The following is a 13,480-nucleotide window of genomic DNA, read 5'->3' as shown; positions in this document are numbered from 1 at the left end:
AGAAATGGGAAAGAGAGGCAGAAGGAGCAGGAAAGAGACAAAAGAGCAACAGCGGATACAAGGAGAGAAGGGAGGGCAGGAAGGGGAAGAAGAAGAAGAATAGAAGGAGAAAGAGGCAGACAGGCCCCTGGGGAGCTAGCATGTCTAGGGCCCCTCAGCCAGTCCTGCTGATTCAGAGCTGGTGATGATGCCTAAGCCCCAGTCTTGCCAAGGGGAGCTCATGAATAAATACCTCTGGGTAGGAGCAGATATCTGTAAACACAGCTGAGGAATTGAAAGTCAGGTTCTTCAAGGGTATCGACTTGTCAAAATCACACCACAGCTGCGGATTAAGAAAAAAAAAAAAAAAGAACAACAAAAAACAAAACAAAACAAAAAAAAACACAGGAACAACAAAGTCAGTGTGAGCTGGAGATGGAGTCCTGTGCTATCGCTGTGGGGCTTCGGCAAATGCCTGGGGCAGAAAGGGCCCTCAAGGGGCTGGATTTCAGAATGCAAGCCCCGCTGGGACCTTCCATTTCGTTTTAAAGAAAGGACTGGCTCAGAAAAAAATTTTACAAGCCAGTCATGAAACTAGGGTAAGGCTGCTCCACCAGCCCCATCATGGAGGGTCACTGGAGTGCGCTTGTGGGGCTTGGAAGAGAGAACCAGGTGGGGAATGCTCACAGCCTGTCTCCACATGAACAGCTGGGGGGACTCGAGGGACCCACAGGGCACGTGTTCCAGAAAGACTCTTAGCACTGGGGTGGTGGGCATTTCCTAGGCTAGAAGTTGCTGCAGGAGATCTTGTGGCGCTCAGAAGAGAATAGCTACCACTGGCTGAACGCCTAGGCTGCGGCAGACACTTGGCATGAAAAGGGCATCACAACCCCCTTGTGATGTAGCTACTACTTTTATCCCCATTTTACAACTGGAAAATATGAAACTCTGAGAAATAAAGTAACTTGTCCAGGGTCATCGAGCTGGTAAGTGGTGGAGGTGAGATTTGAACACAGGTCTATCTGACTCCAAAGCCTCTGAACTTCCTCCCACAACACTGTGGGATGGTTGGCCCCAGTGGCAACCCTGACCTACAGTCACTGGGATGCCCCAGAAATATCTGATTCATCGAGAGTTGAGATCCTGGCTGCAGCTCTGCAGTCTGTGATCAATGACTAAGGACTTCTGTTTTCAATTGCCATCATCTATAAAATGTTCATTAGGTGATGAATTTAATTAGACTATGATTCCCCTTTTCTTTGTCCCATAGTCTCTTTACAACAAGGCCAACCGCAGAGCTTGAGCAACGTGGACACTAGGTAATTATTGGTCCAGTGTGAACAATGGATTTCAGGCAGTGTAAATCTCTGACTTACAGGCTGACAATTGTGGGGGCCGAACAGTTGGGCTCCCTGAACACTTGGAGACCCTCCCTCAGGCCCAAAGGACACAATGATGGTTTTAGCCACAAGATGATGCCTTAACTAGTCTCCCTCAATGCTCAAAGCCCGGAATCAGATAAATCTCTCCTAAACATCAAGGTTCCTAAACCATGGACAACACAAGACTTCCGGGGTAGACACAGAAAATGCCTATAGCTACCACATTACCATTCTAGAGAGAATATGAGCTCACTGAAGCATGGGTCACCACATTAAAGACAGTGATAAATATGGCAGTTGCAGATTCATCTGAGTTCGGAGTGTCAAATCCGGTGTGAACCCTTAGAACGTCATAGGCAAGATGCTCAACCTTCCTGAAAGGCAGCTTCCTCATCTGTTACATGGGAACGGTAATACCTACCTGTGGCACACAGTAGGTGTTCAATAAATGACAGCTACTTATTTCCATTCTCCCCTCTCCCCTTCCCAGAGATACAGTTGGGCTAACAAGAATGAGCGTGAGTCATGGAGTCAGACAGACCTTATTAGCAAGTTATTTCATGTCTCTGAGCCTCAGTTTCCTCAGCCGTAAAGTGGGGATAAAGAGACTTACCTCACGGGGTTTATGTGAGGACTAAATACGGGAAGCACAGACAGCTCCTCCTTCAGAGCATGGCACATAGCAGGTGGGAACTTAATGAGGAGTAACTCTTATTTATGACTTTAATTGTCTGGCCACTGAAAGCACAGAAACTTAAGGGCATTTGCAGTGCCTTTAGAGCAAATAACCTCCACCACTGAGAAAAAGACCATTTTCCACCAGTAAAATGCACGGTTCTGATAGTATAGCAACGTCTTCCTTCTCTAACCCTGACCTTGGGGCTTGACCAGGTACATGAAGGCATTAATAATTAGTACCAAGGAAGGTGATGCCAGAGGCTGCAGGTTCTATAAACTCTTCATTCCTGACTGCACACTAGACACCAAAGGACTTGCAATGCTTACGATATTTAGGATGGCGCCCAGGAAATTAATCAAGATGGATGCAAAGATGATGACATTCCTGGCCAAATAGGTCTCGTTAATCCAACAGCAGGTTTTTCGGAGGACCAGGGGCAAGCACTTGTAATCCTCCGCCGTAGTGATGAGGACCAGAGCCGAGTGCAGCATGATCAGGATGGAAAACTGGATGGCCATGGGCATCACTCTGCAGGAAACACAGAATGTTGGGTCATGTGGCGTTAATCAGGGGTCCCCCCTCGCTGTGCAACCCTGTCAATCATGTTCATGATCGCCCTTCCCCACTCCTTGCACCCAATAATTTCTCTAAAGCTCTCTTTGCCCAGGAAAGGGGCTATTAACAAGAGACTTTTCAAAAATTACATCCATCCCTATAAAATATTCTCTTGAGAAACTTTGCAATGAACATCAAACATTGGGCTTGATCTGTTGCTTCTGCCCATTTTTTCCCCACTGATTTCATCATTCCTCTTTCTCACTTGGCAACTGCTGCCAAAGCAACACACCACTGGAATTTTATCTGAGTACTCTGGCTGTGGGAGAGATCCATATGCCCTTTCTCCCTGAAGGTGGGTGTTAGGAAACACTTTCCTTCATGACTGCTCTGATGCCAAGTACTGAACATGGCACCTCTCCACGTGGCTCAGTTTGGTTAGTGATTATCACAGTTTGCAGAGGCTACACTATGTGCTGTGTGGGAGGTGGGTATATGGGGCTTGTATTTGCCTAAGGTTTCAACATCACTCTCAATTACACATCTGGAGCTTCAGCACTACGTCCCATGGCAGCTTCTACCTACTGGACACCTCTGTTGGGGGTCAGGTGGTAATCTAAAACTCCATCTCTTGGAAGCATCTGCTTCTTCTCCTTATCAGCCAACTTATCACCAGGATTCTCCTTGGGAATTTATCCTCTGTTCTCTCTACTCTACCCAGCCATTCGAGTCCTCTGCTGGCACCTCAAGTTTCTCTACCACTGTTTTAGCCAGTGAACTGCTGCATGTTCAATGGTGTCCTGAGGGACATGGTAGGAGGTTTCATATCTGTTCCTTCCTCCATAAAATGAAGTTCATCCCTTTGGCTTTAATATTTTGACTGGATCTCAACAAATGTACATTTAGTGAATGAAGCTGAATCCACCTTCTGTTTGTTTTGGCCGCACCATGCGGCATGTAGAACTTCCCCAGCCTGGGATCAAACTTGTGCCCCTGGTGGTGGAAGCACAGTGTCTTAACCACTGGACCACCAGGGAAATTCCTGAGCCCACCTTCTGCTAGCACTGCCACTTCTTACTGTCTTGTCTAAACTTTATTTCTTATGACTAACACTGGTGTAAGTACTGTATTGAGCTCTTGATTATGTCCTTAGGCACGTGCTAAGCACTTTATATCAATACATAATCTCTCATTTCCATTCCTCAGAACAAACCTAAGAGGTCTTTTGATCTCTTTTTTCACATGGAGAGTTAAGGCTCAGAGAGCAGCAACTTCCCAGGAGTTATTGAGTTGGTAAGTATGGGAGTTAGGATTGAAAGTCCACTCTGCTTTGTCACTTTGCTAAGTCTAGCCATATTGGTAAGTAATGTAGGCCCCGTAATTGCAGTCATTTCTTTTGCTTCTGTGGTTTTATTAGGGAGGCATCAGGGGTACCAAGACAAGAGACACATTTTGCCCATCTTCTAGGAGATCGTAATCTAGAGGGGAATACGGATATGCAAATGATGAACTGTTACATACTGTGTTGTGATAGAGAAAAGTTAATCAACAAACATGATTTTAAAAAATATGAAAGGAAATCAAGGAAAGGAAGACTTCCTAGAAGAGATGACATTTAGGTTAGGCCTTGGAGGTTGAAGAGCAGGATTTTAGGGAGGAAAGACTGGAGAATGTGGGCAAAGTAGCAGAAGAATGGGAGGGACCAATGTGTAGACTGTCAATTTCCTCTATGTGGTCAACCATCATGAAGGCTGGAAAGTGATTTCTACAGCCCAGATATCGTTGTTGGGAGGGTTTTTTTTTAATGCCTGCATAATTTTGATTTTATGGATCACCTTGATAGGAAGTCTCTGCAGGAGTTTAAGATAAGAACAGAAGGTCTGTGCAGCAGTGGGTTCCCAGAGGGCTCCACACAGATGGGAAACTTCCCCCCAAACAGGCTGGAAAAACACTCCCTGACAACACACCATTATTCCTGGGCACCCAGGGGAGGCAAACGACGAAGAAGGCAGGCAGATCACTTTGTCAGGTGCTCCCAGGAGAGAAGGGGCCAATTCCAAGGCTGATGCTGATGCAGCTTAATAATGTGAGGCTGCCACTGAGAATACGAATATCTTGTTCCAAAGTGAAGGCAGAGGCAAATCAAGCAAGGGCAGGTCTGAAAGCTGCTCAGCAGGAGACTCGGACTCTTTGATGGTCAAGGCTGCCATCTGGGTGGTCTACAGACCTCCGTACTACAGTGCACCTGCCCGGCAGGTTCTCACCACTGCCTTTTCTCTTTTTCCACCTCTCTGCACCCTCCAGGCAATCCTCAAGCACATGCCCTAATCATTCTGTCCCTCCTACCTCTGTATTTTCCCACTCTCTGGGGGTAGTAGGGGTCGGGGGTGCAGGGCAGGGACATCCTGGTCATCCTTCAAGGCTCAGTTTTCTTTGGATTCTTCCAAGACACCTGGCATCAGGCTTGTGCTTATGCTAAGCCACTTCGGTTGTGTCCAACTCTGCAGCCCCATGGACTGTAGCCCCCAGGGCTCCTCTGTCCATGGGATTTCCCAGGCAAGAACACCAGAGTAGGTTGCCATTTCCTTCTTCAGGGGATCTTTCCAACCCAGAGATGGAACCCACGTCTCTTATATCTCCTGCATTGGCAGGTGGGTTCTTACCACTAGTGCCTCCTGGGAAGCCCTGGCATAAGGCTAAGAACACAGCAAGTGCTCAATAAATACTTACTGCCTTGTTTTTTGTGACAGAGAGTTTCTTCTCATCAGCCTCCATAGGCTGTATTCCTATCCACATTTCAGCCCCTCTGCCTGCCCTCTCTGATGTATCCTTTACAAGAGGAGGAAGGACCAGCCCTACTGGTCAGCATTCATCTGGGGTGTTCAGTGGACCTGGTTCTTTCTGGAGGGCAGAGTCGCTGCTCAAGGTCAGCGTTTATACAAAGTTCAATGCTTTTCCTCTCCTCCTTCGAGATCCAGAAGGGGGATGGGATACTCAGGAAGCTAGAGCCTTGACTTTCCTGGTGGGAAGAGACTTGGTCATCTCCTCCCTTTGGCCAGACCATCTCTTCCTTTAAGCAAGGAAGCTCAGGTTGTCCCAAGAAGTCCTGATGGGCAGGAGGTAAAAGGTAGCTAAGGGCAAAGCCCTGTGTGTTTGAACCTGTAGCTCTAAAATAGCCAATAACACAGCTGGGGCAAGGTAGCGAATTCTTCTGAGCATCTTACTTGTTTCTTTTTTCCCAGTAACTTATTTTTATCTGCAAAACCAGGATTTTTAAGTCCACCTCTTAAAGGAGGCTCTGAGGGTAAAATAATAAAGCAATGTAATGCTTAGCACATAATAAGAACTCAAAGAAAACATTCATTTTCTTTCTCTATTCATGGTGAAAATCTGAAAAAGCATTTTAAAGATCTCTGGGAAGAATGTTAATGGCAGGATAGGCTCCCTAAGCAAGCTACTGGCACGACATAAACTTTCCTCTGGAAATCTCTGCAGCAGCTCTTCAGCGTTCATTTATTTCTGCACATGTAAACATTATAGCATCAATTGCGATTTTTATCTAATTATAGAGCTACTCAAGCATCCAGGGATTCTGAATTTGCTTTTGCATTGTTGATGCACATAAGAGGCAAGGAAACCTTTCATTTCTGAAATAGAGTCTGAAAATGAATGACAAAGAATTTGCAAACAGCTCCATTCAAAACATTTCTAGACCTTAAGTTCTAATTTGCCCTCTGCAGTATGTCATTAAAACAGGGTGTGGGCTGGTATCATGACTGGGTGTTTGCTGGGGAGACAGGGATCTGGGAAATGAGTGAAAAGCCTATGGTGGCTGGTGGCGCGACAGGAAAACAGAAATGCAGACTGCCAAGATGACATTCGTGCCACACTTTAGAATTGGCAAAGAGTCCAGAGGTACATCTGAGCCTCGTAGCAACCCCGAGAGGTCAGTATTTGTAGTCTCTTGATTAGGCAGAAATAAGGGAAAGGGAGTCAGAATTTATCAAAATGAGTATGGCTCATTTGATGCTTATAGCAACCCTGGGAAGCTGGCATTGTTATTTTATAGATGAGAAAACTGAGGCTTCAGAGAGGTTAAGTACATACAGCCAGTAAGATGCACAGAAAGAATTAAGATCCTGTGCCTCTTTCTTTCCTATTTGCCCTCTCTTGGTTGCTCCCTCTCTCTTTCCCCTCTCCCTTTCTCCCATCCTCCCCTCCCTCTCTCTCATTACCACGCTCAAAGACTTAGATACACTGTTCTCTAATTACAAAAGGTATCTTCTGGTCTTTCCTCAGTTTCCCCTTCTGGGAGAGGAACAGCTGCAGGCATGCGGAAATTAAAGGAAAGAGCCAGGCAAATCACTGTCTTTCTTTGCCAGGGTCCATTAATTTTTGCTTTGGGCCTGGGAATTCGCTGTGGTCATATGAGCAAAGACTGGCTCATCTGCTAAAGAGTCCATGACGGAAGAAAGGCAACTGCAAGGCACCTACCATCTGTTCAGTCTCAGAATCAGTCAGAAACAAAGTGAGTTGGAGAGGAAAGCGCTCACAGTGAAGAAAGGCTGGGCTGTCTGGGCCCAAAGTCCACTCCGTTCCCCACATATGTGGGCTGTCTGGCCAGAGCTCAAGCTTGGAAGCTGTCTTCACTGTCAGCGCTTTCTCTTCACGGAGCAAGTGAGGTTGGGGTGCTGGCTGGTATTTCTTTCTTTCTTTTTGTCATACCCTGCACGGCATGTGGGATCTTAGTTCCTGACTAGGGATTGAACTCGCACCCTCTGTGTTGGAAGCATGGAGTCTCAACCACTGGACCAGCAGGGAAGACCCTGGCTGATGTTTTAGTTCCTGGCTTCAGCTTGCACCCCAGAGTCAGAGACATCATTGAGTCAGCTGCTAGGTGAGGTTCTAGATCTCTTGCCCCGAGAACCCAGGAATTGGGCATCAAGGTGGCTCAGCTTCCTTGGTCACCTCTCCTGGGAAGGCCAGCTGGGAAAGAGGGGGCACAGTGACCCCTTCTTTTGTCCCAGGCGCAGGTCCTCAGGTCCAGCCTGGGCTCCTCCTTCACTCTCATCTGCCCTACACGGTCAGTCCAGGAAACTGTCAACTCTCTGTCCTAAATACGGAGCAAGTTCATCCTCTCGGGTTCGCTTCTCGGCCACTGTCTGGTCCCTCTTATTTCTCACCTGGAGTTTTGCCATTGCCTCCCGAATGGTTTTCCCAACCGCAGACCTTGTCCTCTCCCATCATCATCCATCCCTTCTAAACAGAAATACAGTCACATCCCTTGCTGGATTAAAATGCTTCCGCGGGGAGTCCTTGGTGGTTCAGCAGTTAAGAATCTGCTTTCCAATGCAAGGACACCAGTTTGATCCCTGGTCTGGAAAGATCCCATATGCCACGGGGCAACTAAACCCAGGTGCTGCCACTGAAGCCCACGTGCCTAGAGCCTCGTGCAGTAGCAAGAGAAGCCACAGCAGTAAGTCCATGCACCGCGACCAAGAGCAGCGCCTCTCACCACGACTAGAGAAAGGCCAAGTGCAGCAACGGAGACCCAGCACAGCCATTAATAAATAAACAAAAATTTTAAAAAAAACTAAAATTAAAAGAAAAGCTTAAATGAAGTCTTCTCTGCTGACCAGTCACAATTCCTCTGCAAGGCTTACACATCCCTCATCTCCAGAACACCCAGTTTCCAGCTCTCCCCCTGCTGCTCTCGGCCTTCATCTCAGTCCTCTGTCACGACCGGGGAAAGAGCTTCAGGAGGTGGCTCAGGTGTCAGCGTCCCCTCTGGGAAAGCTGCCCTGATTCCCCCACCTCATTGCACGCTTGCGCTATCATCAGTCATTGCACTCCGCTGCAGTTGGTAACCTCACGGGCTTTCCCCCAGGTAGACTGTCAGCTGTATGATGCCAGGGGCCGCTCTCCAGTGTCCAGCATGGACAGGCACACAGTAAGTGCTCGCAGGATGTTTGTGGGGAACGCCAATGCCCTGTGCTCCAGGGTGGGAGGGAGCACTCACCAGCTGTGACCACACCCACATCCTTACTGGTGAGAGTGAGGAGGGGAGTCCAGGAAATTTGGGCAAATTGGACAGGATCCCACAAACACACACAGCTCACCACCCTGAGACCAACCCTTTCCCCATGATCCTAGACCCCACATGGCTCTTGGGTAGTCAGGAGACCCATTCTCCTGCAGCATTCCCTGGTACCCCATCCTGATGTATTCATGCCATTTTTGTTGTCCAGTCGCTCACTCATGTCCGACTCTGCAACCCATGGACTGCAGCACACCGGGCCTTCTTGTCCATCCCCAATTCCTAGAACTTCCTCAAACTCATGTCCATCGAGTCAGTGATGCCATCCAACCATCTCATCCTCTGTCTCCCCTTCTCCTCCTGCCCTCAATCTTTCCCAGCATCAGGGTCTTTTCCAATGAGTCAGTTCTTCACATCTGGTGGTCAAAGTATTGGAGCTTCAGTTTCAGCATCAGCCCTTCCACTGAATATTCAGGACTGATTTCCTTTAGGATTGACTGGTTGGATCTCCTTGCAGTCCAAGGGACTCTCAAGAGTCTTCCCCAACACCACAGTTCAAAAGCATCAATTCTTCGGCGCTCAGTTTTCTTTATAGTCCAACTCTCACATCCATACATGGCTACTGGAAAAACCATACCATTAACTAGATGGACCTTTGTTGGCAAAGTAATGTCTCTGCTTTTTAATATGCTGTCTAGGTTGGTCATAGCTTTTCTTCAAAGGAGCAAGCGTCTTTAAATTTCATGGCTGCAGTCACCGTCTGCAGCGATTTTGGAGCCCAAGAAAATAGTCTGTCACTGTTTTCATTGTTTCCCCATGTCTTTGCTATGAAGCAATGGGATCAGATGCCATAATCTTCATTTTCTGAATGTTGAGTTTTAAGCCAGCTTTTTCACTCTCCTCTTTCAGTTTCATCAAGAGGCTTTTTAGTTCTTCTTCACTTTCTGCCATAAGGGTGGTGTCATCTGCATATCTGAGGTTATTGATACTATTATCACTATAATATCATTGCCACAGCACATACAAATTTACATATGAAGGCTATACCTATCTACATATACATCTACATACATAGCATATAAGTAGCTATATTTATAGCATATACATCTAGACATATACATATACTTTATATTTCTTTATGTCCTTCCACTAGATGATAAGGCTCAGAAGGGAAGGGTTTTTTGATTACTGTCGTTTTGTCTCTCTCTCTCTCTTTTTTTTTTTTTTTATTTTCTGTTCAGTGATGTAACCTCAGCACCTAGAACATACCTAGCTCACAATAGGCAAGGGTTCCCCAGCCCCATGTGGAAGAGGTACATGGGCCTTCCTTCTCTCTCTCCCTCATTTAAAACATTTTTTTAAAAAATAGCAAAATGAATCATAAATACAGAAAACCACATAAGTAGAGCTTAATTAGCTATTTTTAAGTGTCTGCCTTTGTAACGGCCACTCAGTTCATGAAATAGCGCTTTGCAGGGCATTTCAAAAGTGCATCCATGTCTCCTGGTCCAGTCATGATCCTCTCTCCCCTGCTTGTTAATAACTTCCTATTTCTTTATAGTTTTAGCATCCAGTTTTAGACACTACAGTTCTGTCTTGCCCATTTTTTGCTAAATTTTATGTATCTTGTAAGTCTTTATAAAAAATTTACAGGTTCTCTCTTTACCTCTTTCCTTACAATTTACTACATATTATTTATTGAGGAGTATATGCCTTTGGCACTTCCCTCAGAGGCAAAGAATCTACCTGCCAATACAAGGGATGTGGGTAGAGAAGATCCCCTGGGGAAGGAAATGGCAACCGACTTCAGCATTCTTGCCTGGGAAATCCCAAGGACAGAGGAGCCTGGCAGGCTGCAGTCCATGGGGTGGCAGAGAGTCAAACACAACTTAGCCACTAAACAACAAGAACAAAATGTGCCTTTGATCTCACTATTTGGATTTTAATTTTTAAAAGTTTACTTTATTGAATATAGTTGACTCAGTGACTCGGTTTGAATCACTTTGAAATGCACTTTGTGTATATATATACACACACACTCTTTTATATTCTTTTCCACTGTGGTTTATCACAGGTATTGACTATAGTTCCTTGTGCTATATGGTAGGATCTTGTTGTTTATTCTGGATTTTACTTTTGTGAATTCATCCAATATCTTCTTTCCCCTGTGATTCGCGCAAATTAAGAACCCAGTTCAAAGGCCCGGCCAGACTTAGGTTTGATCCCTTTGATGAGACTATCGACTTGTGTTCTTCCATCAGGAGATAGACTTGCTTGTCCTCTCTGTGTTGTCAGCTACTAGATCAATTAATTCATTGAAAGTTGGGAAATGGTGATATTTTAATTCTGTAATTTCTTTACATTGTATGAGCTTGGATAATTTTATGAGTTTCCACTCACCCGATCTTGCAGTTCATGCAGGAAAGACAGAAAAAATGATTGTTTCCTTTTTCCTTTTCAGTGGTTTCCAATGTACGTGTGCGTTAGTTCCTCGGTCATATTCTACACTTTGGGACCCTATGGACTGGAGCCCTCTAGGCTCCTTGTCCATGGAGTTCTCCAGGCAAGAATACTGGAGTGGGTCGCCATGCCTTTCTCCAGGGATCTTTCCAACCCAAGGATCAAACTCGGGTCTTGCATTGCAGGTGGTTTCCTTACCACTGAGCCACCAGGGAAGCCTAAGTATTACACGCCAATTCCCCACCATCCACCAAAGGCTATCAACCCTTAAAAATGTCATTATAGACTCATAAAGTTTAAAATATTTGCTGGTATTTGATTGACTGTTTTAACAGTTATCCACACCACAGCTCTAATTATTCCATCTTGGGACAGTAGAAGCTTCTTCAGTGTGGCTTCTGAGTTCTTTAGAGGTGACTATCAAGCATGATGACTTTGTTGCATTCTATTAGGACAAGAGGTTTCAGCCTGCATGTCCCAGCTCTAGCATCATACATATCTCCAAAATTAAAAAACAACAACTGTGATATGTTACTTCAAGTTCACAATCTGGCCCCTAATTATGCTTATGCCTACTGGGTTGGATATTCTTTCTGGGACTTCCCACACTTAGAGCGCCAATCCAGGATACCATCTTCTTTTTGGTTGTCATGTCTCCTTAAGCTCTTCTTGCTGTGAAAGTTTCTCATACTTCCTTTGTTTTAAATGACCTTGACTGTTGGGAGAAGTACTGGTCAGGTATTTTATGGAATGTCTTTCAACTGCAGTATGTCTGATGTTTCCTCATGATTAGACAATGGGTTTTGGGAAGGAAGACCACAGAGTTTGTGTGTATTCTCATTTGGCCACCTAATACGAAGAGCTGATTCATAGGAAAAGACCCTGATATTGGGAAAGATTGAAGGCAAAAGGAGAAGAGGGCAACAGAGAATGAGATGGTTAGAAAGCATCACTGACTCATTGGACATGAATTTGAGTAGACTCCAAGAGTCAGTAAAGGACAGGGGAGCCTGATGTGCTATAGTCCTTGGGGTTGCAAAGAGTTGGACACAAATTAGCATCTGAACAACTCATCACAGCTCATCAACATGGCTTACCCCTGTTGAGTTTAACCATTATCGGCTGGCTGAGGTATACTGCCCTATTTTTCCTCCATCTACACTGTCCTTCTTGGCAGGTAGTCACTTTCAGCATAGCCACACTTTGAGGAGTAGAGGGTAAAATTTCACCTCATCAAGGACACAGTATCTGCATAAATTATTTGGACTTTTCCCCATGGGAAATTTATTTATTCTTCATCTTTTCTTTATTCACACAACCATCTATTGATATCAGTGTGAACCCATGGATATTTATTTTACATTTTGGGTTATTGTTGTTCAGCCACCCAGTTCTTCACAGCCCCATAGACGGCAGCATGCCAGGCCTCTCTGTCCCTCACCATCTCCTAAAGTTTGCTCAAGTTCATGTCCATTGCATTGGTGATGCCATCTAGTCATCTCATCCTCTGATGCCCTCTTCTCCTTTTGTCCTCAATCTTTGGGTTATTACCCAATACTATTTTATTCATTTTCTTGCTCGAGTTGTTCCAACTCTGGTTCTTGGGAGCTTTTCCTATGTCCCTTTGATATGTTTCCATCACTGTGTGTTTTAACACTTCCTAATTTTCTGGCCCTAAATGATGTTCCAGGCTCATCTTGTATATTTACCACTCCAGACTTAGAATCAGCAGCTCTCCAAGGGGCTCTGGTTCCTTGCACTGGATATTGATGTCAGAAATCTGGATCAGGGTTGCGCCTATCGCTTGATGTGCTATCACTGCTGAGGCATCACTGCTGCTGGATGCTCTCTGCTGACAGAGCAAGGACACTGGCAATGGCAACCCACTCCTGAAGAATTCCACAGAGTCTGGTGGGCTACAGTCTATGGGGTCTCAAAGAGTCAGACACGACTGAAGTGGCTTAGCATACATTCTAATCTGTGTCTATAAACATATCTGTGTTTATGTAGACATCCTATATCTAACTATATTGGTGTGCTCCGTCACTCAGTAGGGTCCAACTCTCTGCAGCCCCCTGGACTGTAGCCCACCAGCCTCCTTTGTCCATTGAATTTTCCAGGCAAGACTACTGGAGTGGGTTGCCATTTCCTGCTCTAGGGCATCTTCCCAACCCAGGGATTGACTGAATGTGTCTGTTGAGTCTCCTGTATTGGCAGGTGAATTTTTTTTACCAGTAATGCCACATGGGATGCCCCAAAGGCACACACTCTAGTGAGCTTAACAAATACATGCTAACGTCTCCTACTCTAAGCCTTTACCTACGGATCATCCTAGCCTTTTCTCTTTGTCTGTAACCTCTTCTGGACCAACAATGAGAAACCTGACTC

At 45.6% G+C, this 13,480-nt stretch overlaps 1 protein-coding gene across 3 annotated transcripts in view; it reads right to left on the bottom strand.

Annotated features, from left to right (window-relative positions):
- The window catches only part of ADCY8 (adenylate cyclase 8), a 235,114-nt gene that overhangs the window by 50,456 nt on the left and 171,178 nt on the right, over nucleotides 1–13,480 (bottom strand). For 2 of the 3 annotated variants that reach the window (XM_027972893.3, XM_027972895.3), the window contains 2 exons: nucleotides 2,367–2,568; nucleotides 233–322 (listed from right to left, as the gene is read on the bottom strand). In XM_027972893.3, the coding sequence (XP_027828694.1) occupies nucleotides 233–322; nucleotides 2,367–2,568 (292 nt within the window). The remainder of the gene's footprint in view (nucleotides 1–232; nucleotides 323–2,366; nucleotides 2,569–13,480) is intronic. The other variant, XM_027972894.3, reaches the window with a different exon arrangement.

The sequence above is a fragment of the Ovis aries genome, chromosome 9, assembly GCF_016772045.2.
Source record: "Ovis aries strain OAR_USU_Benz2616 breed Rambouillet chromosome 9, ARS-UI_Ramb_v3.0, whole genome shotgun sequence".
Lineage (NCBI taxonomy): Eukaryota > Metazoa > Chordata > Mammalia > Artiodactyla > Bovidae > Ovis > Ovis aries.
Note: the sequence above shows the minus strand (reverse complement) of the source record. Positions and strands in the feature narration are given on the sequence as shown.